Genomic DNA, 27,846 nt, shown 5'->3' on the forward strand with positions numbered 1-27,846 from the left:
CGTGGTAGCGCTAGTGCAAACGAACCCTCGGGGACGCGGGGGATTCAGAGGTAGAGGAAGAGGAAGATTTAGAGGCCGAGGAAGATTTAGAAATAAACAAACAGGAGGGTTTTCTCAGGAAACAGAGTGTTGGACATGCGGGAAACCTGGACACTTAAGCAGGGACTGCAGGTCAGGGAAGCGACCATTTAATCCAAACTCCACCGAAAATGACCAATGACCCTCCTCGGAGACCCCTGTTGCCGACACTATCCGAGGTGAAACAGAGGTCATTTTAAGGGAAGAAACGGAGGTTACCTTACAAGACCTCCTCAATGAGGAAATAGATTTGCAAGCAGTATGTCAGCTATTAGCAGAAAGGCAGTGGGGAACTTTGCCAAGTCGGAAATTAATCATAAATGGCAAAGTATACGAATGCCTGTGTGATACTGGAGCCTGTAGGACTGTCCAAACCTCCAGTCCTCCTGAAGTCACATACTCCTCATCTGTCATAAATATAAAAACAGCAGGAGGCCAAACAGACAGTCATCAGCTAACAAACCCAGTTGCAGTAAAAGATAAGGAAACTGGGATTGAATGTCAAGCACAAGTGTTAATAAGCCCTTCTTGCCCTGTCAATCTGTTAGGCCATGACCTTATGGTACAGATGGGCATTAGTGTAGTTGCCACAAACTCTGGCATGAAAGCAATCATAAATGAGGAAGCCTATGTTGTGCAAGGAACCGGAGCACCAGACGTGCCCAACCCACACTTATTGCTCAACTCATTAACCCCTGATAAAAGTTACTTCTCAGTAGTTGATCTCAGTAATGCATTTTTCTCAGTACCATTGCACCCTGATTCTCAACATTTATTTGGTTTCACCTATAAGGGAAAAAAATACACATATACTAGACTCCCTCAAGGGTTTTCAGAAAGTCCACATGTATATACCATGGCCCTTAGATACTCTATGAGTACCTGTAAAATACCATCCCATAGTCAAGTGCTACTGTATGTAGATGATATATTAATTGCTTCAGATACAAAACAGCATTGTAAGGAAGCCACACTGTTGGTGTTACAGCATTTATATGATACAGGACATAAAGCATCAAAACAAAAATTACAATATTGCAGGGAGGAAGTTATATATCTTGGACATAAACTCTCCCAACAAGGTCGATCGTTGTTAGAAACTAGAAAACAGGCAATACAAGAGGCACCAAAGCCAAAGACTAAACAGCAAATGATGTCCTTCTTAGGACTTTGTAATTATTGCAGAGAATGGCTACCTGATTATGCCGCACTCGTTCAACCTCTGCAAACCTTAATTTATGGGAAAGACATGGCCTTAAAAGATAAAATTCAGTGGACAAAAGAAGGAGAATTGGCATTCACAAACTTAAAAATGATGCTACAAACAAATGTGATACTTGCCTTACCAGATTATCAACAACCATTTACCTTATGTGTTGATGCTAATCAAGGTTATATGAAAGCGGTATTAACACAGCCGTTCGGGACAAAGGAAAGACCACTAGCATTCTATTCTAAACGATTAGATGCAGTAGCAGCTGGTTTTCCACAATGTTTGCAAGCATGTGCAGCTGCTGCAGAAGCAGTAAAATTATCAGCAGAATTAGTGTTGTGTCACCCACTCACCTTGAAGGTGCCACATTCAGTTTCATTAGTTTTACTGCAGACACCGCTTCCGTTCCTCACACATGCTAGACATCTGACCTTAGTCTCACTCCTGCTTTCACAGTCAAACATTACTATACAGCGATGTGGTCCTCTTAACCCTAGCACCCTTCTTCCGACAACGGAAGATGGAGAACCACATTCGTGCAAAGCAGTTGTGGAAGAGCAAACAAAACCCAGAGCAGATATTTTACAGACCCCAATATCAGATTCAATGGTTGTTTATGTAGATGGATCAGCATCAAAAAATGATATGGAAAAAAATAAGGTCGGGTATGCTGTAGTTACATCTACTGAAGTGTTAGAGGCCAATGCACTCCCACCTGCTTGTTCAGCACAAGCGGCTGAACTCTATGCTGTAATTAGGGCATGCGAGCTATTCAAAAATAAGTCACTTACTATATACACTGATAGTCAATATGTGTTTGGAGCTGTTCATCACCATGCAAGAGTGTGGAAAAATAGAGGTTTTAAAACATCGCAGGGAACGTCTCTAACTCACACAAACTTACTACTTAGATTATTAGATGTTGTACTATTACCGACTCGCCTTGCACTGTGCAAATGTAAAGCACACCAAACCGATGCTTCCACAATAGCTAAAGGAAACAACTTTGCAGATAAAACTGCCAAAGAAGCGGCACTGAAACAGCCCACCTTATCAGTGGCAGACATTCTTTTCATAGATAGTGATGTGCTGTGTGATGCACAGATTCATGCTCCTAAAACAGAAATACAGAGTTGGATCAAGAGAGGAGCAATACAGCAAGGGAAAGTTTACTATATGAATGACAAGCCTATCCTACCAAAAAACTTATACAAAACAGCTGCCTTAGTGAGCCATGGAAATACTCATGTCTCAACAGGAGGGATGGTACATATTATCCAGCAATACTTTTACGCTATAAATTTTTCTGATTATGCAAAGCAATTTTGTAGAACATGCTTAATTTGCTGTAAACATAATGCACAGGGTAACATGAGACCAAAACGTGGCCAGTTCCCTGTAGCTGAGTACCCGTTTCAAGTTGTACATATGGATTTTATTGAATTATCTTGGTCACAAGGGAAGAAGTACTGTCTAGTCATTATAGACACCTTTTCTAAGTGGGTAGAAATATACCCTGTAAAGCACTGTGATGCAATGACTGTTGCAAAATGTTTGGTAGGCCATTATTTCCCTACTTATGGCATACCTCATATTATAAGATCAGACAATGGGACTCATTTTGTAAATCAGACCATGTCCCTTTGTTCACAAGCATTAGGTTTTACGCTTAAGAATCATTGTGCTTATCACCCTCAGAGTGCAGGCTTAGTGGAGAGAACTAACGGCACTATTAAAACAAGGCTCAGAAAAACAATGGAAGAGACAAAAAGGCCGTGGCCAGAATGTTTGTCTCTAGTAAAATTGTGGATGAGAATAACTCCCATTCCTGCAGGATTAACACCTTTTGAGATAGTGTACGGAAGGCCGTTTCCCCTAGCAACCAAAATGAGTGATATAGGGAAAGCGGACAGAGAAAATACATTGGCTAATTGGATGCGAAAGTTGCTATCATCACAACAAAAACATAGCCCCAGTAGTCTGCCAGTAAATTCTGTTTCTAACCAACAGGATAACTTGCAGCCAGGAGATTGGATCCTGGTCAAGGTCCTGTTGCGGAAGGAGTGGAGCACACCCCGGTGGGACGGACCTTATCAAGTCCTCCTCACAACACCAACAGCTGTGAAAATAGCAGAACGACCTTCCTGGATACACAAAAGTCACTGTAAACCCATCAAGCCCTTATCAGAGGCCTCAGCGACAGAGTAGCAGTGGAAGTCCGCTACAAAGGCACAGTAACCAATAGGGTGCTGCTGTCTCAACCCGGTGAAGAAAACAACTGAGCTGCACTCTATTAGGATGGCTCTGACGGGGTGGGGATGTGGTAAGGTGACTCTAGGGGTCATTCTTGTTGTTGGACTTGTATGGTTGTCCTTGCTCCCACTAGCTCCATTGCAGCACCTACGGCGATGGACCCATGACGACTTCCATCTGCGCCCGTTGCCTGCTGACCACTCACACCCGTTCATGAAGAACTACTGGTATCGATATGTACATGACACTGTAACAGCAAAAAATGTGACTTACAAAAAGTGATGACCATGGACAGTCAACCGCAGTCCTCCTGGCTGGACTGGTTTGTTACAGGAATTTGGTGGTCCATACTGATGAAAATGTGCCTACCTTTTGTTTTGTTTTTTATTTTGTTTTTCTGTTGTTTTATAACTGTTATACCATGTTTGAAAATGTTTATTAATCAAGCTCTTAATGCTGCTTTTCGGACACACAGTACAATGCTTCTCTCCCTTACTCAGAATATGGAGACAGAGCCTGTTTCCAGCGATAGCGATGAAGAAGACATGTAATTCATAATGACGGCTGAGCTGAAAGCACCCGTGCAGGGCTCGGACCTGAAGTAATGGAATTAGATGTTTTTCTATGATAAACAGGAGGAACGACTCCTGATGGTTTTCTGTACTCCACAGTTAGGATGATGATGATGTGATCTAAATGACGGTTGTACTGGAAATGCTTTTGCAACTTGTACAATATTGATGTTTCTGATCATACTGTCATGATAAACAGGAGGGACTGTTAGGTTGAAGAAACTGTTATTAATCATTTTGTTATCACTCCTGTATGATCAGCAATGAATGTAAATATGTATATACATTATTTTGTTTTCCCCTAGCCTCATACTTTAGAGTATATTAATAATAGCATTCCCACCTTAGCAAAACCAGAACTTTCTCTCACCTCCCTATTCTGCATGACTCTTGCGCCTCCCACTGACTATAAATAAAGGAGTCAAGGGGAACCACCCTTTGTAACACATTCTGCTGTAGTTTGCATTGCAGAGAGTGTGGGTACCCTTGCAAGTAAAAACTATAAAGTGTGTGTCTCGTAAATGTGGAGTTGGGGTGGAAACGCCGGGCGCTTTCCCCAACAAGGTTAGTGGGAATCACAGAGGAATTAGGGATGGAAACTTCTTTGCTGGTGGTAGAAGCGGTCTGGTGAATTTTTAGAGAGAAGAGGCCGTCGATGTTTGAATGTAGAAAATTGTTCTGGCTGCAGCCTGCAGTATGGACTTGTTGGTGTGTGTAGCTCCCAGTGTTCTGACAGCGCGACGTTTTGGGGAAGCATGTGATTCAGCAGCTACCAGTGGGCTTCGTGCGGCGGAGATTTTGTGGCTGTTAGCGGAGTTGATAGCAGAGGGTCGTTAAGAGAAGCCTGCATGCGGTAGGCAAATGAGTAATGTTTGCCGCCGGGGGACGTGCGGCGATTAACCTGTGAGGTAGTGAAAAGGACTTAAAGAGAAGGAAGTGTGCGGATGCGGAAAGAATGGAATAATTGTGGTAGGTTGCCGGCTGAGTAGTTTGGTGAATGTTTGGTGTGGGTCCGGCGCTGCCGATTGGATGGTGCTGCTGCAGTGTGAGTCAGATAAAAAAAAAAAAAAAACCAGGAGTAGGATCCAATGGGACTAACTGGCATGTATAGACGCGTGTAATGCAAAAGGGCTGTTTTTGGTCACATCTCTCACTTATGGCCATACCACCCTGAACACGCCCGATCTCGTCTGATCTTGGAAGCTAAGCAAGGTAGGGTCTGGTTAGTACTTAGATGGGAGACCACCTGGGAATACCAGGTGCTGTAAGCTTTTCTCACTTTTACTTTATACAGGGGGCGCTCCACTTCACGAATAATTTAAATCTAGCACTCCCCTTCCATTTTACTATTTTATATATATATATTTTTTCTCTCTTTCATAAAGCCAGCTTTTAGAAACCGTTTTACTCTAAATACTTCCTGGTAATTCTAGGTGCTGTAAGCTGTTCGTGCCTTTATTCCACCAGGGCGCGATCTTCTCACAAACTTGAAGACTGTCACTCCCCATTCACGTTTTACAACTTATTGTTAATGATAAAGAGACAGCTTTTTACACACAGTTTTAAACAAAGTACTGATATTATTCCTCTTCAACTGACCGCTTTGTTTTCTATGCAAAAACCACTTCGCCACAGAAGACTCGATATTATTGGCATAGCAAGTTCTGCTCTTCTCCTCCTTTCAAAACTTGCTAAAAGCTGTATTTAAAAGAACAGATTGGCCGGGGTAATTCACACCCTTAAATGCCAGCTTAATGTTTAGGTTAGTGGGAATCACAGAGGAATTAGGGATGGAAACTTCTTTGCTGGTGGTAGAAGCGGTCTGGTGAATTTTTAGAGAGAAGAGGACGTCGATGTTTAAATGTAGAAAATTGTTCTGGCTGCAGCCTGCAGTATGGACTTGTTGGTGTGTGTTGCTCCCAGTGTTCTGACAGCGCAACGTTTTGGGGAAGCATGTGATTCAGCAGCTACCAGTGAGCTTCGTGCGGCGGAGATTTTGTGGCTGTTAGCGGAGTTGATAACAGAGGGTCGTTAAGAGAAGCCTGCATGCAGTAGGTAAAGGAGTAATGTTTGCTGGCGGTGGACGTGCGGCGATTAACCTGTGAGGTAGTGAAAAGGACTTAAAGAGAAGGAAGTGTGCGGATGCGGAAAGAATGGAATAATTGTGGTAGGTTGCCGGCTGAGTAGTTTGGTGAATGTTTGGTGTGGGTCCGGCGCTGCCGATTGGATGGTGCTGCTGCAGTGTGAGTCAGATAAAAAAAAAAAAAAAACCAGGAGTAGGATCCAATGGGACTAACTGGCATGTATAGACGCGTGTAATGCAAAAGGGCTGTTTTTGGTCACATCTCTCACTTACGGCCATACCACCCTGAACACGCCCGATCTCGTCTGATCTTGGAAGCTAAGCAAGGTAGGGTCTGGTTAGTACTTGGATGGGAGACCACCTGGGAATACCAGGTGCTGTAAGCTTTTCTCACTTTTACTTTATACAGGGGGCGCTCCACTTCACGAATAATTTAAATCTAGCACTCCCCTTCCATTTTACTATTTTATATATATATATATTTTTTCTCTCTTTCATAAAGCCAGCTTTTAGAAACCGTTTTACTCTAAATACTTCCTGGTAATTCTAGGTGCTGTAAGCTGTTCGTGCCTTTATTCCACCAGGGCGCGATCTTCTCACAAACTTGAAGACTGTCACTCCCCATTCACGTTTTACAACTTATTGTTAATGATAAAGAGACAGCTTTTTACACACAGTTTTAAACAAAGTACTGATATTATTCCTCTTCAACTGACCGCTTTGTTTTCTATGCAAAAACCACTTCGCCACAGAAGACTCGATATTATTGGCATAGCAAGTTCTGCTCTTCTCCTCCTTTCAAAACTTGCTAAAAGCTGTATTTAAAAGAACAGATTGGCCGGGGTAATTCACACCCTTTAATGCCAGCTTAATGTTTAGGTTAGTGGGAATCACAGAGGAATTAGGGATGGAAACTTCTTTGCTGGTGGTAGAAGCGGTCTGGTGAATTTTTAGAGAGAAGAGGACGTCGATGTTTAAATGTAGAAAATTGTTCTGGCTGCAGCCTGCAGTATGGACTTGTTGGTGTGTGTAGCTCCCAGTGTTCTGACAGCGCAACGTTTTGGGGAAGCATGTGATTCAGCAGCTACCAGTGGGCTTCGTGCGGCGGAGATTTTGTGGCTGTTAGCGGAGTTGATAACAGAGGGTCGTTAAGAGAAGCCTGCATGCAGTAGGCAAAGGAGTAATGTTTACTGGCGGTGGACGTGCGGCGATTAACCTGTGCGGTAGTGAAAAGGAGTTAAAGAGAAGGAAGTGTGCGGATGCGGAAAGAATGGAATAATTGTGGTAGGCTGCCGGCTGAGTAGTTTGGTGAATGTTTGGTGTGGGTCCGGCGCTGCCGATTGGATGGTGGTGCTGCAGTGTGAGTCAGATAAAAAAAAAAAAAAAACAGGAGTATGATCCAATGGGACTAACTGGCATGTATAGACGCGTGTAATGCAAAAGGGCTGTTTTTGGTCGCATCTCTCGCTTACGGCCGTACCACCCTGAACACGCCCGATCTCGTCTGATCTTGGAAGCTAAGCAGGGTAGGGTCTGGTTAGTACTTGGATGGGCAACCACCTGGGAATACCAGGTGCTGTAAGCTTTTCTCACTTTTACTTTATACAGGGGGCGCTCCACTTCACGATTAATTTAAATCTAGCACTCCCCTTCCATTTTACTATTTTATATATATATATTTTTTATCTCTTTCATAAAGCCAGCTTTTAGAAACCGTTTTACTCTAAATACTTCCTGGTAATTCTAGGTGCTGTAAGCTGTTCGTGCCTTTATTCCACCAGGGCGCGATCTTCTCACAAACTTGAAGACTGTCACTCCCCATTCACGTTTTACAACTTATTGTTAATGATAAAGAGACAGCTTTTTACACACAGTTTTAAACAAAGTACTGATATTATTCCTCTTCAACTGACCGCTTTGTTTTCTATGCAAAAACCACTTCGCCACAGAAGACTCGATATTATTGGCATAGCAAGTTCTGCTCTTCTTCTTTCAAAACTTGCTAAAAGCTGTATTTAAAAGAACAGATTGGCCGGGGTAATTCACACCCTTCAATGCCAGCTTAATGTTTAGGTTAGTGGGAATCACAGAGGAATTAGGGATGGAAACTTCTTTGCTGGTTGGTAGAAGCGGTCTGGTGAATTTTTAGAGAGAAGAGGCCGTCGATGTTTGGATGTAGAAAATTGTTCTGGCTGCAGCCTGCAGTATGGACTTGTTGGTGCGTGTAGCTCCCAGTGTTCTGACAGCGCAACGTTTTGGGGAAGCATGTGATTCAGCAGCTACCAGTGGGCTTCGTGCGGCGGAGATTTTGTGGCTGTTAGCGGAGTTGATAACAGAGGGTCGTTAAGAGAAGCCTGCATGCAGTAGGCAAAGGAGTAATGTTTGCTGGCGGGGGACGTGCGGCGATTAACCTGTGCAGTACTGAAAAGGAGTTAAAGAGAAGGAAGTGTGCGGATGCGGAAAGAATGGAATAATTGTGGTAGGCTGCCGGCTGAGTAGTTTGGTGAATGTTTGGTGTGGGTCCGGCGCTGCCGATTGGATGGTGGTGCTGCAGTGTGAGTCAGATAAAAAAAAAAAAAAAACCAGGAGTAGGATCCAATGGGACTAACTGGCATGTATAGACGCGTGTAATGCAAAAGGGCTGTTTTTGGTCGCGTCGCTCGCTTACGGCCATACCACCCAGAACACGCCCGATCTCGTCTGATCTTGGAAGCTAAGCAGGGTTGGGTCTGGTTAGTACTTGGATGGGTGACCACCTGGGAATACCAGGTGCTGTAAGCTTTTCTCACTTTTACTTTATACAGGGGGCGCTCCACTTCACGATTAATTTAAATCTAGCACTCCCCTTCCATTTTACTATTTTATATATATATATTTTTTCTCTCTTTCATAAAGCCAGTTTTTAGAAACTGTTTTACTCTAAATACTTCCTGGTAATTCTAGGTGCTGTAAGCTGTTCGTGCCTTTATTCCACCAGGGCGCGATCTTCTCACAAACTTGAAGACTGTCACTCCCCATTCACGTTTTACAACTTATTGTTAATGATAAAGAGACAGCTTTTTACACACAGTTTTAAACAAAGTACTGATATTATTCCTCTTCAACTGACCGCTTTGTTTTCTATGCATGAAACCACTTCGCCACAGAAGACTCGATATTATTGGCATAGCAAGTTCTGCTCTTCTCCTTTCAAAACTTGCTAAAAGCTGTATTTAAAAGAACAGATTGGCCGGGGTAATTCACACCCTTCAATGCCAGCTTAATGTTTAGGTTAGTGGGAATCACAGAGGAATTAGGGATGGAAACTTCTTTGCTGGTGGTAGAAGCGGTCTGGTGAATTTTTAGAGAGAAGAGGCCGTCGATGTTTGAATGTAGAAATTTGTTCTGGCTGCAGCCTGCAGTATGGACTTGTTGGTGTGTGTAGCTCCCAGTGTTCTGACAGCGCAACGTTTTGGGGAAGCATGTGATTCAGCAGCTACCAGTGGGCTTCGTGCGGCGGAGATTTTGTGGCTGTTAGCGGAGTTGATAACAGAGGGTCGTTAAGAGAAGCCTGCATGCAGTAGGCAAAGGAGTAATGTTTGCTGGCGGGGGACGTGCGGCGATTAACCTGTGCGGTAGTGAAAAGGAGTTAAAGAGAAGGAAGTGTGCGGATGCGGAAAGAATGGAATAATTGTGGTAGGCTGCCGGCTGAGTAGTTTGGTGAATGTTTGGTGTGGGTCCGGCGTTGCCGATTGGATGGTGGGGCTGCAGTGTGAGTTAGATAAAAAAAAAAAAAAACATTAGTAGGATCCAATGGGACCAACTGGCATGTATAGAGGTGTGTAATGCAAAAGGGCTGTTTTTGGTCGCGTCTCTCGCTTACGGCCATGCCAGCCTGAACACGCCCGATCTCGTCCGATCTCAGAAGCCAAGCAGGATAGGGTCTAGTTAGTACTTGGATGGGAGACCTCCTGGGAATACCAGGTGCTGTAAGCTTTTCTCACTTTTACTTTATACGATGGGCACTCCACTTCACGATTAATTTAAATCTATCACTCCCCTTCCGTTTTACTATTTTATATATACATATTTTTTCTTTCATTCATAAAGGCAGCTTTTACACACCGTTTTACTCTAAATACTGCCTGGTAATTCTAGATGCTGTAAGCTGTTCGTGCCTTTATTCCACCAGGGCGCGATCTTCTCACAAACTTGAAGACTGTCACTCCCCATTCACGTTTTACAACTTATTGTTAATAATAAAGAGACAGCTTTTTACACACAGTTTTAAACAAAGTACTGATATAATTCCTCTTCAACTCACCGGTTTGTTTTCTATGCAAAAACCACTTGACCACAGAAGACTCGATATTATTGGCATAGCAAGGTCTGCTCTTCTCCTCCTTTCAAAACTCTCTAAAAGCTGTATTTAAAAGAGCAGGTTGGCCGGGGTAATTCACACCCTTCAATGCCAGCTTAATGTTTAGGTTAGTGGGAATCACAGAGGAATTAGGGATGGAAACTTCTTTGCTGGTGGTAGAAGCGGTCTGGTGAATTTTTAGAGAGAAGAGGCCGTCAATGTTTGAATGTAGAAAATTGTTCTGGCTGCAGCCTGCAGTATGGACTTGTTGGTGTGTGTAGCTCCCAGTTTTCTGACAGCGCGACGTTTTGGGGAAGCATGTGATTCAGCAGCTACCAGTGGGCTTCGTGCGGCGGAGATTTTGTGGCTGTTAGCGGAGTTGATAACAGAAGGTCATTAAGGGAAGCGTGCATGCGGTAGGCAAAGGAGTAATGTTTGCTGGCGGGGGACGTGCGGCGATTAACCTGTGCGGTAGTGAAAAGGAGTTAAAGAGAAGGAAGTGTGCGGATGCGGAAAGAATGGAATAATTGTGGTAGGCTGCCGGCTGAGTAGTTTGGTGAATGTTTGGTGTGGTTCCGGCACTGCCGATTGGATGGTGGGGCTGCAGTGTGAGTCAGATAAAAAAAAAAAAAAAAACTGGAGTAGGATCCAATGGGACTAACTGGAATGTATAGACGCGTGTAATGCAAAAGGGCTATTTTTGGTAGCGTCTCTCGCTTGCGGCCATACCACCCTGAACGCGCCCGATCTCGTCTGATCTCGGAAGCTAAACAGGCTAGGGTCTGGTTAGTACTTGGATGGGAGACCACTTGGGAATACCAGGTGCTGTAAGCTTTTCTCACTTTTACTTTATACAGGGGGCGCTCCACTTCACGATTAATTTAAATCTATCACTCCCCTTCCATTTTACTATTTTATATATTTCTTTTTTCTCTCATTCATAAAGGCAGCTTTTACACACCGTTTTACTCTAAATACTGCCTGGTAATTATAGCTGCTGTAAGCTGTTCGTGCCTTTATTCCACCAGGGCGCGATCTTCTCACAAACTTGAAGACTGTCACTCCCCATTCACGTTTTACAACTTATTGTTAATGATAAAGAGACAGCTTTTTACACACAGTTTTAAACAAAGTACTGATATAATTCCTCTTCAACTCACCGCTTTGTTTTCTATGCAAAAACCACTTCGCCACAGAATATTCGATATTATTGGCATATTATCTGCTCTTCTCCTCCTTTCAAAACTTGCTAAAAGCTGTATTTAAAAGAGCAGGTTGGCCGGGGTAATTCACACACTTCAATGCCAGCATAATGTTTAGGTTTGTTAGGTTGAAGAAACTGTTATTAATCATTTTGTTATCACTCCTGTATGATCAGCAATGAATGTAAATATGTATATACATTATTTTGTTTTCCCCTAGCCTCATACTTTAGATTATATTAATAATAGCATTCCCACCTTAGCAAAACCAGAACTTTCTCTCACCTCCCTATTCTGCATGACTCTTGCGCCTCCCACTGACTATAAATAAAGGAGTCAAGGGGAACCACCCTTTGTAACACATTCTGCTGTAGTTTGCATTGCAGAGAGTGTGGGTACCCTTGCAAGTAAAAACTATAAAGTGTGTGTCTCGTAAATGTGGAGTTGGGGTGGAAACGCCGGGCGCTTTCCCCAACATAGAATTTGGTCCTTCGAGCCGGATCCGAGGAACCCCGAAGACGTCTCCAGTACGCCGAGAGAAGCGACACCGAAGTCTGTCGACAGCCACTCGAAGTCGGGTGCAAGAAAGACCTGTGATGTGAATTCGTCATCAGGCCGGTGGTTAGAACTGCGCTCGACGTCTGGTGATGTCTGAAGGACCTCGGTGATGGAACAGAGAGCACACTACATAGGTGAGAAACACGGCACCTAAGTGAATAGGTGGCCAAGTGAGACATACGGCACCTAAATAAGTAGGTGGCCAAGACATGCATGTGGTTGAGGTTAGCCGAAATTAACCGGGAGAGAAAGTAGGCGTTGTTGGAAATATATACAGTGTTCTATGTGGATGTGTTTTTATAGGTTTTAGACTAACCTACACGATCCACCCTAAAAGCAACAACATACTGGTGACTGAAGGATAAAGGACGGGTTTCATCCCTGAAAACTAACACCGCTGCTCTAATAGGGAGCAGTAGAAGGCCGTGTTGGTGTCCTCCTGAGGTCTCATGCCAGGGACTTGCTTTTAGGATTTTTTATGTTTTGTAGTGTATTCAATAAAAGGTAACAATGGGAAAAATCAGAGTAAACAAATCAAACTAGAGGGAGATGAGAAGTTTATGGAAGGATATAAACCAGGATCAGGACAAATAAGTAGTCAGAGATGGAGGAAAAAACATGGGTTTGAAGGAAAACTCCATACTCCAGACATATTAAAGTTACAGGGAAACTTAAAACTGGAGATGTTACAGACTACCAATAAGAAAAAAGGCCAAGATAGAAAAAAGGAATACGTTTTCTCTGATGCATGGTTAGAACAGAGTAAACTAAGAGATAATAAGAGACAACAGAAAAAGGGAAATAAGGAGAAAAAACTGCAGGTGGCTTTAATCACACTAGACGAAGAAACGGCAGCAAGACCTTCTGCCCCTCCAGCTCCTCCACCGCCCCCACAAATTCCGGTGCCTGCACCGGCGCTGGTTCCAGCCACAGATAGACAAGAAGCAAGGGGGGGGGTGGAACCATCTCGCATGTTAACTCGAGGGTCTGATCCCTCTCTATATCCTGTAAAAGATTTGGCCACAGCTAAAGTACAACGGCATCCAAAAAATAACACGGAACAAGAGGAGGTAGAATGGCAGTGTCCCCTCGTAGAAGTGGCAAACCCAAATCGAGGGCCAAATAATGCAGGACCCGAAACTATGTTAGTATATAGACCCTGGACCGCTGAGGATAGAACAGCGGCTTTAAAAGGAATACCCCCGGTTGAAGAAGGGGTACCCGAGTTTTGGACTGCCATCCTAGAATTACAAAGTAGTTTTCATTTGAACGGCAGGGAAATGTACCGATGCCTAAGACAGTTGTTTACCCATAAATGGGGACGTGTGGCAGGCGACTTCACTGGACATGGTGCCAATAATCAGCCCTTAGCACATAACTCGCAGGAACTCATACAAGCATTACAACACCTGCGAGAGAGGATAGACACAGTCTTCGTGAGACGTGCAGATTATGGGCGAATAGCGCAGTGCAAACAAAAAGATGGAGAGGAACCTGAGGATTTTATGGATAGGATGCGAGTGGTGTTCAGGGGAAATTCAGGAATTCCTCACGACGAGGAAGACGGAGGAGTGTATCAGCAACAATTAAAACGAGCTTTTTTTTTCGCAGGCCTAAAGTCTGAATTGCGAAAATATCTCGACAAACATTGGGTACATCAGAATACTGGCTCAGTCCAACAAGCCTTAGAATATGCCCAACACGCACAGAAAGCGCAGAAACAGCAAAAGACAGATACAATATTCAGCGCCTCTGACGTGGTAGCGCTAGTGCAAACGAACCCTCGGGGACGCGGGGGATTCAGAGGTAGAGGAAGAGGAAGATTTAGAGGCCGAGGAAGATTTAGAAATAAACAAACAGGAGGGTTTTCTCAGGAAACAGAGTGTTGGACATGCGGGAAACCTGGACACTTAAGCAGGGACTGCAGGTCAGGGAAGCGACCATTTAATCCAAACTCCACCGAAAATGACCAATGACCCTCCTCGGAGACCCCTGTTGCCGACACTATCCGAGGTGAAACAGAGGTCATTTTAAGGGAAGAAACGGAGGTTACCTTACAAGACCTCCTCAATGAGGAAATAGATTTGCAAGCAGTATGTCAGCTATTAGCAGAAAGGCAGTGGGGAACTTTGCCAAGTCGGAAATTAATCATAAATGGCAAAGTATACGAATGCCTGTGTGATACTGGAGCCTGTAGGACTGTCCTAACCTCCAGTCCTCCTGAAGTCACATACTCCTCATCTGTCATAAATATAAAAACAGCAGGAGGCCAAACAGACAGTCATCAGCTAACAAACCCAGTTGCAGTAAAAGATAAGGAAACTGGGATTGAATGTCAAGCACAAGTGTTAATAAGCCCTTCTTGCCCTGTCAATCTGTTAGGCCATGACCTTATGGTACAGATGGGCATTAGTGTAGTTGCCACAAACTCTGGCATGAAAGCAATCATAAATGAGGAAGCCTATGTTGTGCAAGGAACCGGAGCACCAGACGTGCCCAACCCACACTTATTGCTCAACTCATTAACCCCTGATAAAAGTTACTTCTCAGTAGTTGATCTCAGTAATGCATTTTTCTCAGTACCATTGCACCCTGATTCTCAACATTTATTTGGTTTCACCTATAAGGGAAAAAAATACACATATACTAGACTCCCTCAAGGGTTTTCAGAAAGTCCACATGTATATACCATGGCCCTTAGATACTCTATGAGTACCTGTAAAATACCATCCCATAGTCAAGTGCTACTGTATGTAGATGATATATTAATTGCTTCAGATACAAAACAGCATTGTAAGGAAGCCACACTGTTGGTGTTACAGCATTTATATGATACAGGACATAAAGCATCAAAACAAAAATTACAATATTGCAGGGAGGAAGTTATATATCTTGGACATAAACTCTCCCAACAAGGTCGATCGTTGTTAGAAACTAGAAAACAGGCAATACAAGAGGCACCAAAGCCAAAGACTAAACAGCAAATGATGTCCTTCTTAGGACTTTGTAATTATTGCAGAGAATGGCTACCTGATTATGCCGCACTCGTTCAACCTCTGCAAACCTTAATTTATGGGAAAGACATGGCCTTAAAAGATAAAATTCAGTGGACAAAAGAAGGAGAATTGGCATTCACAAACTTAAAAATGATGCTACAAACAAATGTGATACTTGCCTTACCAGATTATCAACAACCATTTACCTTATGTGTTGATGCTAATCAAGGTTATATGAAAGCGGTATTAACACAGCCGTTCGGGACAAAGGAAAGACCACTAGCATTCTATTCTAAACGATTAGATGCAGTAGCAGCTGGTTTTCCACAATGTTTGCAAGCATGTGCAGCTGCTGCAGAAGCAGTAAAATTATCAGCAGAATTAGTGTTGTGTCACCCACTCACCTTGAAGGTGCCACATTCAGTTTCATTAGTTTTACTGCAGACACCGCTTCCGTTCCTCACACATGCTAGACATCTGACCTTAGTCTCACTCCTGCTTTCACAGTCAAACATTACTATACAGCGATGTGGTCCTCTTAACCCTAGCACCCTTCTTCCGACAACGGAAGATGGAGAACCACATTCGTGCAAAGCAGTTGTGGAAGAGCAAACAAAACCCAGAGCAGATATTTTACAGACCCCAATATCAGATTCAATGGTTGTTTATGTAGATGGATCAGCATCAAAAAATGATATGGAAAAAAATAAGGTCGGGTATGCTGTAGTACATCTACTGAAGTCTTAGAGGCCAATGCACTCCCACCTGCTTGTTCAGCACAAGCGGCTGAACTCTATGCTGTAATTAGGGCATGCGAGCTATTCAAAAATAAGTCACTTACTATATACACTGATAGTCAATATGTGTTTGGAGCTGTTCATCACCATGCAAGAGTGTGGAAAAATAGAGGTTTTAAAACATCGCAGGGAACGTCTCTAACTCACACAAACTTACTACTTAGATTATTAGATGTTGTACTATTACCGACTCGCCTTGCACTGTGCAAATGTAAAGCACACCAAACCGATGCTTCCACAATAGCTAAAGGAAACAACTTTGCAGATAAAACTGCCAAAGAAGCGGCACTGAAACAGCCCACCTTATCAGTGGCAGACATTCTTTTCATAGATAGTGATGTGCTGTGTGATGCACAGATTCATGCTCCTAAAACAGAAATACAGAGTTGGATCAAGAGAGGAGCAATACAGCAAGGGAAAGTTTACTATATGAATGACAAGCCTATCCTACCAAAAAACTTATACAAAACAGCTGCCTTAGTGAGCCATGGAAATACTCATGTCTCAACAGGAGGGATGGTACATATTATCCAGCAATACTTTTACGCTATAAATTTTTCTGATTATGCAAAGCAATTTTGTAGAACATGCTTAATTTGCTGTAAACATAATGCACAGGGTAACATGAGACCAAAACGTGGCCAGTTCCCTGTAGCTGAGTACCCGTTTCAAGTTGTACATATGGATTTTATTGAATTATCTTGGTCACAAGGGAAGAAGTACTGTCTAGTCATTATAGACACCTTTTCTAAGTGGGTAGAAATATACCCTGTAAAGCACTGTGATGCAATGACTGTTGCAAAATGTTTGGTAGGCCATTATTTCCCTACTTATGGCATACCTCATATTATAAGATCAGACAATGGGACTCATTTTGTAAATCAGACCATGTCCCTTTGTTCACAAGCATTAGGTTTTACGCTTAAGAATCATTGTGCTTATCACCCTCAGAGTGCAGGCTTAGTGGAGAGAACTAACGGCACTATTAAAACAAGGCTCAGAAAAACAATGGAAGAGACAAAAAGGCCGTGGCCAGAATGTTTGTCTCTAGTAAAATTGTGGATGAGAATAACTCCCATTCCTGCAGGATTAACAACTTTTGAGATAGTGTACGGGGGCGGCATGGTGGCGCAGTGGTTAGCACTGTTGCCTCACACCTCTGGTACCTGGGTTCGAATCTCCGCCTGGGTCACATGTGTGTGGAGTTTGCATGTTCTCCCCATGTCGTCGTGGGGTTTCCTCCGGGTACTCCGGTTTCCCCCCACAGTCCAAAAACATGCTGAGGCTAATTGGAGTTGCAAAATTGCCCATAGGTGTGTATGTGTGAGTGAATGGTGTGTGAGTGTGCCCTGCGATGGGCTGGCCCCCCATCCTGGGTTGTTCCCAGCCTCGTGCCCATTGCTTCCGGGATAGGCTCCGGACCCCCCGCGACCCAATAGGATAAGCGGTTTGGAAAATGGATGGATGGATGGAGATAGTGTACGGAAGGCCGTTTCCCCTAGCAACCAAAATGAGTGATATAGGGAAAGCGGACAGAGAAAATACATTGGCTAATTGGATGCGAAAGTTGCTATCATCACAACAAAAACATAGCCCCAGTAGTCTGCCAGTAAATTCTGTTTCTAACCAACAGGATAACTTGCAGCCAGGAGATTGGATCCTGGTCAAGGTCCTGTTGCGGAAGGAGTGGAGCACACCCCGGTGGGACGGTCCTTATCAAGTCCTCCTCACAACACCAACAGCTGTGAAAATAGCAGAACGACCTTCCTGGATACACAAAAGTCACTGTAAACCCATCAAGCCCTTATCAGAGGCCTCAGCGACAGAGTAGCAGTGGAAGTCCGCTACAAAGGCACAGTAACCAATAGGGTGCTGCTGTCTCAACCCGGTGAAGAAAACAACTGAGCTGCACTCTATTAGGATGGCTCTGACGGGGTGGGGATGTGGTAAGGTGACTCTAGGGGTCATTCTTGTTGTTGGACTTGTATGGTTGTCCTTGCTCCCACTAGCTCCATTGCAGCACCTACGGCGATGGACCCATGACGACTTTCATCTGCGCCCGTTGCCTGCTGACCACTCACACCCGTTCATGAAGAACTACTGGTATCGATATGTACATGACACTGTAACAGCAAAAAATGTGACTTACAAAAAGTGATGACCATGGACAGTCAACCGCAGTCCTCCTGGCTGGACTGGTTTGTTACAGGAATTTGGTGGTCCATACTGATGAAAATGTGCCTACCTTTTGTTTTGTTTTTTATTTTGTTTTTCTGTTGTTTTATAACTGTTATACCATGTTTGAAAATGTTTATTAATCAAGCTCTTAATGCTGCTTTTCGGACACACAGTACAATGCTTCTCTCCCTTACTCAGAATATGGAGACAGAGCCTGTTTCCAGCGATAGCGATGAAGAAGACATGTAATTCATAATGACGGCTGAGCTGAAAGCACCCGTGCAGGGCTCGGACCTGAAGTAATGGAATTAGATGTTTTTCTATGATAAACAGGAGGAACGACTCCTGATGGTTTTCTGTACTCCACAGTTAGGATGATGATGATGTGATCTAAATGACGGTTGTACTGGAAATGCTTTTGCAACTTGTACAATATTGATGTTTCTGATCATACTGTCATGATAAACAGGAGGGACTGTTAGGTTGAAGAAACTGTTATTAATCATTTTGTTATCACTCCTGTATGATCAGCAATGAATGTAAATATGTATATATATTATTTTGTTTTCCCCTAGCCTCATACTTTAGATTATATTAATAATAGCATTCCCACCTTAGCAAAACCAGAACTTTCTCTCACCTCCCTATTCTGCATGACTCTTGCGCCTCCCACTGACTATAAATAAAGGAGTCAAGGGGAACCACCCTTTGTAACACATTCTGCTGTAGTTTGCATTGCAGAGAGTGTGGGTACCCTTGCAAGTAAAAACTATAAAGTGTGTGTCTCGTAAATGTGGAGTTGGGGTGGAAACCCCGGGCGCTTTCCCCAACAAGGTTAGTGGGAATCACAGAGGAATTAGGGATGGAAACTTCTTTGCTGGTGGTAGAAGCGGTCTGGTGAATTTTTAGAGAGAAGAGGCCGTCGATGTTTGAATGTAGAAAATTGTTCTGGCTGCAGCCTGCAGTATGGACTTGTTGGTGTGTGTAGCTCCCAGTGTTCTGACAGCGCGACGTTTTGGGGAAGCATGTGATTCAGCAGCTACCAGTGGGCTTCGTGCGGCGGAGATTTTGTGGCTGTTAGCTGAGTTGATAGCAGAGGGTCGTTAAGAGAAGCCTGCATGCGGTAGGCAAATGAGTAATGTTTGCCGGCGGGGGACGTGCGGCGATTAACCTGTGAGGTAGTGAAAAGGACTTAAAGAGAAGGAAGTGTGCGGATGCGGAAAGAATGGAATAATTGTGGTAGGTTGCCGGCTGAGTAGTTTGGTGAATGTTTGGTGTGGGTCCGGCGCTGCCGATTGGATGGTGCTGCTGCAGTGTGAGTCAGATAAAAAAAAAAAAAAAACCAGGAGTAGGATCCAATGGGACTAACTGGCATGTATAGACGCGTGTAATGCAAAAGGGCTGTTTTTGGTCACATCTCTCACTTATGGCCATACCACCCTGAACACGCCCGATCTTGTCTGATCTTGGAAGCTAAGCAAGGTAGGGTCTGGTTAGTACTTGGATGGGAGACCACCTGGGAATACCAGGTGCTGTAAGCTTTTCTCACTTTTACTTTATACAGGGGGCGCTCCACTTCACGAATAATTTAAATCTAGCACTCCCCTTCCATTTTACTATTTTATATATATATATATTTTTTCTCTCTTTCATAAAGCCAGCTTTTAGAAACCGTTTTACTCTAAATACTTCCTGGTAATTCTAGGTGCTGTAAGCTGTTCGTGCCTTTATTCCACCAGGGCGCGATCTTCTCACAAACTTGAAGACTGTCACTCCCCATTCACGTTTTACAACTTATTGTTAATGATAAAGAGACAGCTTTTTACACACAGTTTTAAACAAAGTACTGATATTATTCCTCTTCAACTGACCGCTTTGTTTTCTATGCAAAAACCACTTCGCCACAGAAGACTCGATATTATTGGCATAGCAAGTTCTGCTCTTCTCCTCCTTTCAAAACTTGCTAAAAGCTGTATTTAAAAGAACAGATTGGCCGGGGTAATTCACACCCTTTAATGCCAGCTTAATGTTTAGGTTAGTGGGAATCACAGAGGAATTAGGGATGGAAACTTCTTTGCTGGTGGTAGAAGCGGTCTGGTGAATTTTTAGAGAGAAGAGGACGTCGATGTTTAAATGTAGAAAATTGTTCTGGCTGCAGCCTGCAGTATGGACTTGTTGGTGTGTGTAGCTCCCAGTGTTCTGACAGCGCAACGTTTTGGGGAAGCATGTGATTCAGCAGCTACCAGTGGGCTTCGTGCGGCGGAGATTTTGTGGCTGTTAGCGGAGTTGATAACAGAGGGTCGTTAAGAGAAGCCTGCATGCAGTAGGCAAAGGAGTAATGTTTGCTGGCGGTGGACGTGCGGCGATTAACCTGTGCGGTAGTGAAAAGGAGTTAAAGAGAAGGAAGTGTGCGGATGCGGAAAGAATGGAATAATTGTGGTAGGCTGCCGGCTGAGTAGTTTGGTGAATGTTTGGTGTGGGTCCGGCGCTGCCGATTGGATGGTGGTGCTGCAGTGTGAGTCAGATAAAAAAAAAAAAAAAAACAGGAGTAGGATCCAATGGGACTAACTGGCATGTATAGACGCGTGTAATGCAAAAGGGCTGTTTTTGGTCGCATCTCTCGCTCACGGCCGTACCACCCTGAACACGCCCGATCTCGTCTGATCTTGGAAGCTAAGCAGGGTAGGGTCTGGTTAGTACTTGGATGGGCGACCACCTGGGAATACCAGGTGCTATAAGCTTTTCTCACTTTTACTTTATACAGGGGGCGCTCCACTTCACGATTAATTTAAATCTAGCACTCCCCTTCCATTTTACTATTTTATATATATATATTTTTTATCTCTTTCATAAAGCCAGCTTTTAGAAACCGTTTTACTCTAAATACTTCCTGGTAATTCTAGGTGCTGTAAGCTGTTCGTGCCTTTATTCCACCAGGGCGCGATCTTCTCACAAACTTGAAGACTGTCACTCCCCATTCACGTTTTACAACTTATTGTTAATGATAAAGAGACAGCTTTTTACACACAGTTTTAAACAAAGTACTGATATTATTCCTCTTCAACTGACCGCTTTGTTTTCTATGCAAAAACCACTTCGCCACAGAAGACTCGATATTATTGGCATAGCAAGTTCTGCTCTTCTTCTTTCAAAACTTGCTAAAAGCTGTATTTAAAAGAACAGATTGGCCGGGGTAATTCACACCCTTCAATGCCAGCTTAATGTTTAGGTTAGTGGGAATCACAGAGGAATTAGGGATGGAAACTTCTTTGCTGGTGGTAGAAGCGGTCTGGTGAATTTTTAGAGAGAAGAGGACGTCGATGTTTAAATGTAGAAAATTGTTCTGGCTGCAGCCTGTGTGACGCCCGCTCCGTCCGCTCCTCGTGTGTGCCACGCCCCCTAATTACCCACGTGTGATTTCCTGATCGTGCCCAGTCGTGTCTTGTTTCCTGTTGCCTTGTTTCTTGTATTTAAGTTCCTGTTGTGTACTAATCCAGTGTCTGTCATTGATGTTAGTTGGCGTCTTCTGTTCCCTGCCCCGTCTTTCGGAATAAACCCCTTGTTTGCCCTGATTACGGCGTGTTTGCCCGTTTCTGCCTGCTCGCCCGCACGATCGCCGCTCTGCCCGCGATCTAGCGTGACAGAATGACAGACCAACTCAACAAGGCACAGCAGCAGACCGAGAGCCAACGTCTCGGTCTGCTGCAAGAGGTACACTACTGGCTGAACCAGCCCGACGTCCAGGAGGACCCCGTCGCGCTGCAATTGGCCACCGACAGCTGCGATCTCCTGCTGGCGATGTCCCCATCGGAGGGCGGGCATCGTCTAGGAGAGGTGCGCTCCCACCTCAACCAGCTGGTTCAGCGCCTAACAGCGCGGAGGTTGGGGCTGGACGCACGGTGCGTCCCGGAGGTTGTTCCCCAGCCATCCGTCCTGTCGGACGTGGAGCAGCCTCCCGCGGACACCGTGACAAAGAGGAAGAAGAAGAAGAAGAAGCACGCGATCGCCCCTGCAATCGTTTTGGGAGCGTGCGCACTCATCCCCGCTTCTCTCCTAACCGGGGAATTGGAGGACTCCCCGGCTGACCTCGACGTCATCACCGCAGCTAAGCTGCCTGCGCTGGCAGCTTCCCCAGTCCGGGGAGAGCACCCAGCCGCCGCTGAGCTGCTACCGCCCCTCGAGCGGTACTACTTCCGGCCGGAGCGGCTGGCCAACAAGGGGGCCCGCGCGGTGCGGGACGCTATCCCGCGTGTGCCCCGGGCACTTAAAGGGACCACGTCCGTCTTGCCCGCACGGGACCTGCCGGTCCCGCCGCCTGCAGCCCCTGCTCAGCCCGAGCAGCCGCCTCCTGTGCCTGCAGCCCCTGCTCAGCCCGAGCAGCCGCCTCCTGTGCCTGCAGCCCCTGCTCAGCCCGAGCAGCCGCCTCCTGTGCCTGCAGCCCCTGCTCAGCCCGAGCAGCCGCCTCCTGTGCCTGCAGCCCCTGCTCAGCCCGAGCAGCAGCCGCCATTGCCGGCGGACCCCGCTCCCGTGCAGCCGCCATTACCGGCGGACCCCGCTCCCGTGCAGCCGCCTGCGCAGCCGCCTTCGCTGCCTGCGCAGCCGCCTTCGCTGCCTGCACAGCCCCCTTCGCCTGCTGCAGCTCCAGGGCAGGCGCCCCCACTGCAGCCACCTGCTGCAGCTCCAGGGCAGGCGCCCCCACTGCAGCCACCTGCTGCAGCTCCAGGGCAGGCGCCCCCACTGCAGCCACCTGCTGCAGCTCCCGGGCAGGCGCCCCCACTGCAGCCGCCTGCTGCAGCTCCAGGGCAGGCGCCCCCACTGCAGCCGCCTGCTGCAGCTCCCGGGCAGGCGCCCCCACTGCAGCCGCCTGCTGCAGCTCCCGGGCAGGCGCCCCCACTGCAGCCGCCTGCTGCAGCTCCCGGGCAGGCGCCCCCACTGCAGCCAGCTCCTGTTCCTGACCGTGCTCCTGTTCCTGCAGAGGCGCCCCCTCTGCAGCCGCCTGCTGCAGCTCCCGGGCAGGCGCCCCCACTGCAGCCACCTGCTGCAGCTCCCGGGCAGGCGCCCCCACTGCAGCCAGCTCCTGTTCCTGACCGTGCTCCTGTTCCTGCAGAGGCGCCCCCTCTGCAGCCGCCTGCTGCAGCTCCCGGGCAGGCGCCCCCACTGCAGCCACCTGCTGCAGCTCCCGGGCAGGCGCCCCCACTGCAGCCAGCTCCTGTTCCTGACCGTGCTCCTGTTCCTGCAGAGGCGCCCCCACTGCAGCTACCTGCTGCAGCTCCCGGGCAGGCGCCCCCACTGCAGCCAGCTCCTGTTCCTGACCGTGCTCCTGTTCCTGACCGTGCTCCTGTTCCTGACCGTGCTCCTGTTCCTGCAGAGGCGCCCCCTCTGCAGCCGCCTGCTGCAGCTCCCGGGCAGGCGCCCCCACTGCAGCCGCCTGCTGCAGCTCCCGGGCAGGCGCCCCCACTGCAGCCGCCTGCTGCAGCTCCCGGGCAGGCGCCCCCACTGCAGCCACCTGCTGCAGCTCCCGGGCAGGCGCCCCCACTGCAGCCAGCTCCTGTTCCTGACCGCGCTCCTGGTCCTGCAGAGGCGCCCCCTCTGCAGCCGCCTGCTGCAGCTCCCGGGCAGGCGCCCCCTCTGCAGCCGCCTGCTGCAGCTCCCAGGCAGGCGCCCTCACTGCAGCCAGCTCCTGTTCCTGACCGCGCTCCTGTTCCTGCAGAGGCGCCCCCTCTGCAGCCGCCTGCTGCAGCTCCCGGGCAGGTGCCCCCACTGCAGCCGCCTGCTGCAGCTCCCGGGCAGGTGCCCCCACTGCAGCCGCCTGCTGCAGCTCCCGGGCAGGTGCCCCCACTGCAGCCGCCTGCTGCAGCTCCCGGGCAGGCGCCCCCTGACCGCGCTGCAGCAGCTCCCGAGGCGCCCCCTGACCGCGCTGCAGCAGCTCCCGAGGCGCCGCTCCTGTCCCTGGCCCCGCTCCTGTGACTCCTTCACCCTCACCCCGGCGACATCGACCCCGACCGGGGGTCGGTATGTCTGTGTCCCGCAGAGGGAGGGGGCACAGACGTCGGACTGGGGTCCCTCCCGCCCTGCCCCCTGGCTCGCCCTCCCTCGCCTGCGCTCTGGCTCGGCTGGCGCCTGCAGGTCCTGGCCCTCCGGGTCGGCTGTCGCCTACGGGTCCCCCTCCGATGCCTCGTCACCCTGCCTCGCTCCCCCCTCCGGTGCCTGGTCGGTCGCCTGCGGGCTCCCCGACGGCGGCTCCTCGGTTGCCTGCGGGGCCCCTACCTCCGGCCCTCCACCGGACGTCGCCGCCTGCTGCGGCTCCCCCCTCCTCTGGGCCTTCGCCGTGGGCCCCTCCTGCTCCCTCGTCCCCTTCCCCGGTGCTCCCTCCTGCTTCCTCCCTGGCCCCTCCGCGGGTCCCTCGCCCTGCCTCCTCGGCCCCTCCGAGGTCCCCTCCGGCTCCGGCCTCCCGGCCGCCTGCGGCCCCTCCGGCTGCCTCCCGTCGCCCGCAGGGGCTCCCTCGGGCTCCCCTTCCTTCCTCCTCCTTCTCTCCCTTCTTTCCTCTCTCTGTCCCGCCTGTCCTTGTTCCTCCTCCTGCCTTTGTTCTGCCCCGCTCTGTGTGGGTCCGGCGTTGCCGATTGGATGGTGGGGCTGCAGTGTGAGTCAGATAAAAAAAAAAAAAAACATTAGTAGGATCCAATGGGACCAACTGGCATGTATAGAGGTGTGTAATGCAAAAGGGCTGTTTTTGGTCGCGTCTCTCGCTTACGGCCATGCCAGCCTGAACACGCCCGATCTCGTCTGATCTTGGAAGCTAAGCAGGGTAGGGTCTGGTTAGTACTTGGATGGGTGACCACCTGGGAATACCAGGTGCTGTAAGCTTTTCTCACTTTTACTTTATACAGGGGGCGCTCCACTTCACGATTAATTTAAATCTAGCACTCCCCTTCCATTTTACTATTTTATATATATATTTTTTTTCTCTCTTTCATAAAGCCAGCTTTTAGAAACTGTTTTACTCTAAATACTTCCCGGTAATTCTAGGTGCTGTAAGCTGTTCGTGCCTTTATTCCACCAGGGCGCGATCTTCTCACAAACTTGAAGACTGTCACTCCCCATTCACGTTTTACAACTTATTGTTAATGATAAAGAGACAGCTTTTTACACACAGTTTTAAACAAAGTACTGATATTATTCCTCTTCAACTGACCGCTTTGTTTTCTATGCATGAAACCACTTCGCCACAGAAGACTCGATATTATTGGCATAGCAAGTTCTGCTCTTCTCCTTTCAAAACTTGCTAAAAGCTGTATTTAAAAGAACAGATTGGCCGGGGTAATTCACACCCTTCAATGCCAGCTTAATGTTTAGGTTAGTGGGAATCACAGAGGAATTAGGGATGGAAACTTCTTTGCTGGTGGTAGAAGCGGTCTGGTGAATTTTTAGAGAGAAGAGGCCGTCGATGTTTGAATGTAGAAAATTGTTCTGGCTGCACCCTGCATTATGGACTTGTTGGTGTGTGTAGCTCCCAGTGTTCTGACAGCGTGACGTTTTGGGGAAGCATGTGATTCAGCAGCTACCAGTGGGCTTCGTGCGGCGGAGATTTTGTGGCTGTTAGCGGAGTTGATAACAGAGGGTCGTTAAGAGAAGCCTGCATGCAGTAGGCAAAGGAGTAATGTTTGCCGGCGGGGGACGTGCGGCGATTAACCTGTGCGGTAGTGAAAAGGAGTTAAAAAGAAGGAAGTGTGCGGATGCGGAAAGAATGGAATAATTGTGGTAGGCTGCCGGCTGAGTAGTTTGGTGAATGTTTGGTGTGGGTCCGGCGCTGCCGATTGGATGGTGGTGGTGCAGTGTGAGTCAGATAAAAAAAAAAAAAACATTAGTAGGATCCAATGGGACCAACTGGCATGTATAGAGGTGTGTAATGCAAAAGGGCTGTTTTTGGTAGCATCTCTCGCTTATGGCTATGCCAGCCTGAACACGCCCGATCTCATCCGATCTCGGAAGCCAATCAGCGTAGGGTCTGGTTAGTACTTGGATGGGAGACCTCCTGGGAATACCAGGTGCTGTAAGCTTTTCTCACTTTTACTTTATACAGGGGGCACTCCACTTCACGATTAATTTAAATCTATCACTCCCCTTACATTTTACTATTTTATATATATATATTTTTTCTCTCATTCATAAAGGCAGCTTTTAGAAACCGTTTTACTCTAAATACTTCCTGGTAATTCTAGGTGCTGTAAGCTGTTCGTGCCTTTATTCCACCAGGGCGCGATCTTCTCACAAACTTGAAGACTGTCACTCCCCATTCACGTTTTACAACTTATTGTTAATGATAAAGAGACAGCTTTTTACACACAGTTTTAAACAAAGTACTGATATTATTCCTCTTCAACTGACCGCTTTGTTTTCTATGCAAAAACCACTTCGCCACAGAAGACTCGATATTATTGGCATAGCAAGTTCTGCTCTTCTCCTTTCAAAACTTGCTAAAAGCTGTATTTAAAAGAACAGATTGGCCGGGGTAATTCACACCCTTCAATGCCAGCTTAATGTTTAGGTTAGTGGGAATCACAGAGGAATTCGGGATGGAAACTTCTTTGCTGGTGGTAGAAGCGGTCTGGTGAATTTTTAGAGAGAAGAGGCCGTCGACGTTTGAATGCAGAAAATTGTTCTGGCTGCAGCCTGCATTATGGACTTGTTGGTGTGTGTAGCTCCCAGTGTTCTGACAGCGTGACGTTTTGGGGAAGCATGTGATTCAGCAGCTACCAGTGGGCTTCGTGCGGCGGAGATTTTGTGGCTGTTAGCGGAGTTGATAACAGAGGGTCGTTAAGAGAAGCCTGCATGCAGTAGGCAAAGGAGTAATGTTTGCCGGCGGGGGACGTGCGGCGATTAACCTGTGCGGTAGTGAAAAGGAGTTAAAAAGAAGGAAGTGTGCGGATGCGGAAAGAATGGAATAATTGTGGTAGGCTGCCGGCTGAGTAGTTTGGTGAATGTTTGGTGTGGGTCCGGCGCTGCCGATTGGATGGTGGTGCTGCAGTGTGAGTCAGATAAAAAAAAAAAAAACATTAGTAGGATCCAATGGGACCAACTGGCATGTATAGAGGTGTGTAATGCAAAAGGGCTGTTTTTGGTAGCATCTCTCGCTTATGGCCATGCCAGCCTGAACACGCCCGATCTCATCCGATCTCGGAAGCCAATCAGGGTAGGGTCTGGTTAGTACTTGGATGGGAGACCTCCTGGGAATACCAGGTGCTGTAAGCTTTTCTCACTTTTACTTTATACAGGGGGCACTCCACTTCACGATTAATTTAAATCTATCACTCCCCTTACATTTTACTATTTTATATATATATTTTTTTTCTCTCATTCATAAAGGCAGCTTTTAGAAACCGTTTTACTCTAAATACTTCCTGGTAATTCTAGGTGCTGTAAGCTGTTCGTGCCTTTATTCCACCAGGGCGCGATCTTCTCACAAACTTGAAGACTGTCACTCCCCATTCAGGTTTTACAACTTATTGTTAATGATAAAGAGACAGCTTTTTACACACAGTTTTAAACAAAGTACTGATATTATTCCTCTTCAACTGAC

At 46.8% G+C, this 27,846-nt stretch overlaps 2 protein-coding genes, 10 non-coding genes and 1 pseudogene across 12 annotated transcripts in view; all 13 read left to right on the forward strand.

Moving 5' to 3' along the window:
* The window catches only part of LOC125712214 (uncharacterized), a 433,528-nt gene extending 428,906 nt beyond the window's left edge, over positions 1 to 4,622 (forward strand). The window contains exon 2 of the mRNA XM_048982016.1: positions 3,338 to 4,622. The gene's annotated coding sequence lies outside the window, so the exon portion shown is untranslated. The remainder of the gene's footprint in view (positions 1 to 3,337) is intronic.
* Positions 4,294 to 16,492, forward strand: LOC125712224 (uncharacterized). The gene is made up of 2 exons (XM_048982027.1): positions 4,294 to 4,328; positions 11,868 to 16,492. The coding sequence occupies exon 2, from the start codon at positions 12,859 to 12,861 to the stop codon at positions 14,272 to 14,274; it is 1,416 nt and encodes a 471-aa protein (XP_048837984.1). The 5' UTR covers positions 4,294 to 4,328; positions 11,868 to 12,858; the 3' UTR covers positions 14,275 to 16,492.
* LOC125737125 (5S ribosomal RNA) lies at positions 5,269 to 5,387 on the forward strand. Its single transcript, XR_007396392.1, has one exon. It is a non-coding gene; the product is annotated as a 5S ribosomal RNA (ribosomal RNA).
* LOC125736208 (5S ribosomal RNA) lies at positions 6,467 to 6,585 on the forward strand. Its single transcript, XR_007395492.1, has one exon. It is a non-coding gene; the product is annotated as a 5S ribosomal RNA (ribosomal RNA).
* LOC125735855 (5S ribosomal RNA) lies at positions 7,666 to 7,784 on the forward strand. The gene has a single exon (XR_007395141.1). It is a non-coding gene; the product is annotated as a 5S ribosomal RNA (ribosomal RNA).
* LOC125734572 (5S ribosomal RNA) lies at positions 8,862 to 8,980 on the forward strand. The gene has a single exon (XR_007393879.1). It is a non-coding gene; the product is annotated as a 5S ribosomal RNA (ribosomal RNA).
* Positions 10,056 to 10,174, forward strand: LOC125731194 (5S ribosomal RNA). The gene has a single exon (XR_007391476.1). It is a non-coding gene; the product is annotated as a 5S ribosomal RNA (ribosomal RNA).
* On the forward strand, positions 11,254 to 11,372 carry LOC125735482 (5S ribosomal RNA). The gene has a single exon (XR_007394777.1). It is a non-coding gene; the product is annotated as a 5S ribosomal RNA (ribosomal RNA).
* A 3,199-nt stretch (positions 16,493 to 19,691) lies between the features above and the next one.
* On the forward strand, positions 19,692 to 19,810 carry LOC125731022 (5S ribosomal RNA). Its single transcript, XR_007391312.1, has one exon. It is a non-coding gene; the product is annotated as a 5S ribosomal RNA (ribosomal RNA).
* A 1,081-nt stretch (positions 19,811 to 20,891) lies between these two features.
* On the forward strand, positions 20,892 to 21,010 carry LOC125730804 (5S ribosomal RNA). The gene has a single exon (XR_007391094.1). It is a non-coding gene; the product is annotated as a 5S ribosomal RNA (ribosomal RNA).
* A 4,004-nt stretch (positions 21,011 to 25,014) lies between these two features.
* LOC125736216 (5S ribosomal RNA) lies at positions 25,015 to 25,133 on the forward strand. The gene has a single exon (XR_007395500.1). It is a non-coding gene; the product is annotated as a 5S ribosomal RNA (ribosomal RNA).
* Positions 25,134 to 26,207: 1,074 nt separating this feature from the next.
* On the forward strand, positions 26,208 to 26,326 carry LOC125731483 (5S ribosomal RNA; annotated as a pseudogene).
* Positions 26,327 to 27,399: 1,073 nt separating this feature from the next.
* On the forward strand, positions 27,400 to 27,518 carry LOC125737013 (5S ribosomal RNA). Its single transcript, XR_007396280.1, has one exon. It is a non-coding gene; the product is annotated as a 5S ribosomal RNA (ribosomal RNA).
* The last annotated feature ends 328 nt before the right edge of the window (positions 27,519 to 27,846 follow it).

The sequence above is a fragment of the Brienomyrus brachyistius genome, chromosome 2 (assembly GCF_023856365.1).
Source record: "Brienomyrus brachyistius isolate T26 chromosome 2, BBRACH_0.4, whole genome shotgun sequence".
Lineage (NCBI taxonomy): Eukaryota > Metazoa > Chordata > Actinopteri > Osteoglossiformes > Mormyridae > Brienomyrus > Brienomyrus brachyistius.

Coding starts and splice junctions, on each gene's coding strand:
- LOC125712224 (XM_048982027.1), top strand. CDS start 12,859: ATGGAAGGATATAAACCAGGATCAGGACAAATAAGTAGTCAGAGATGG.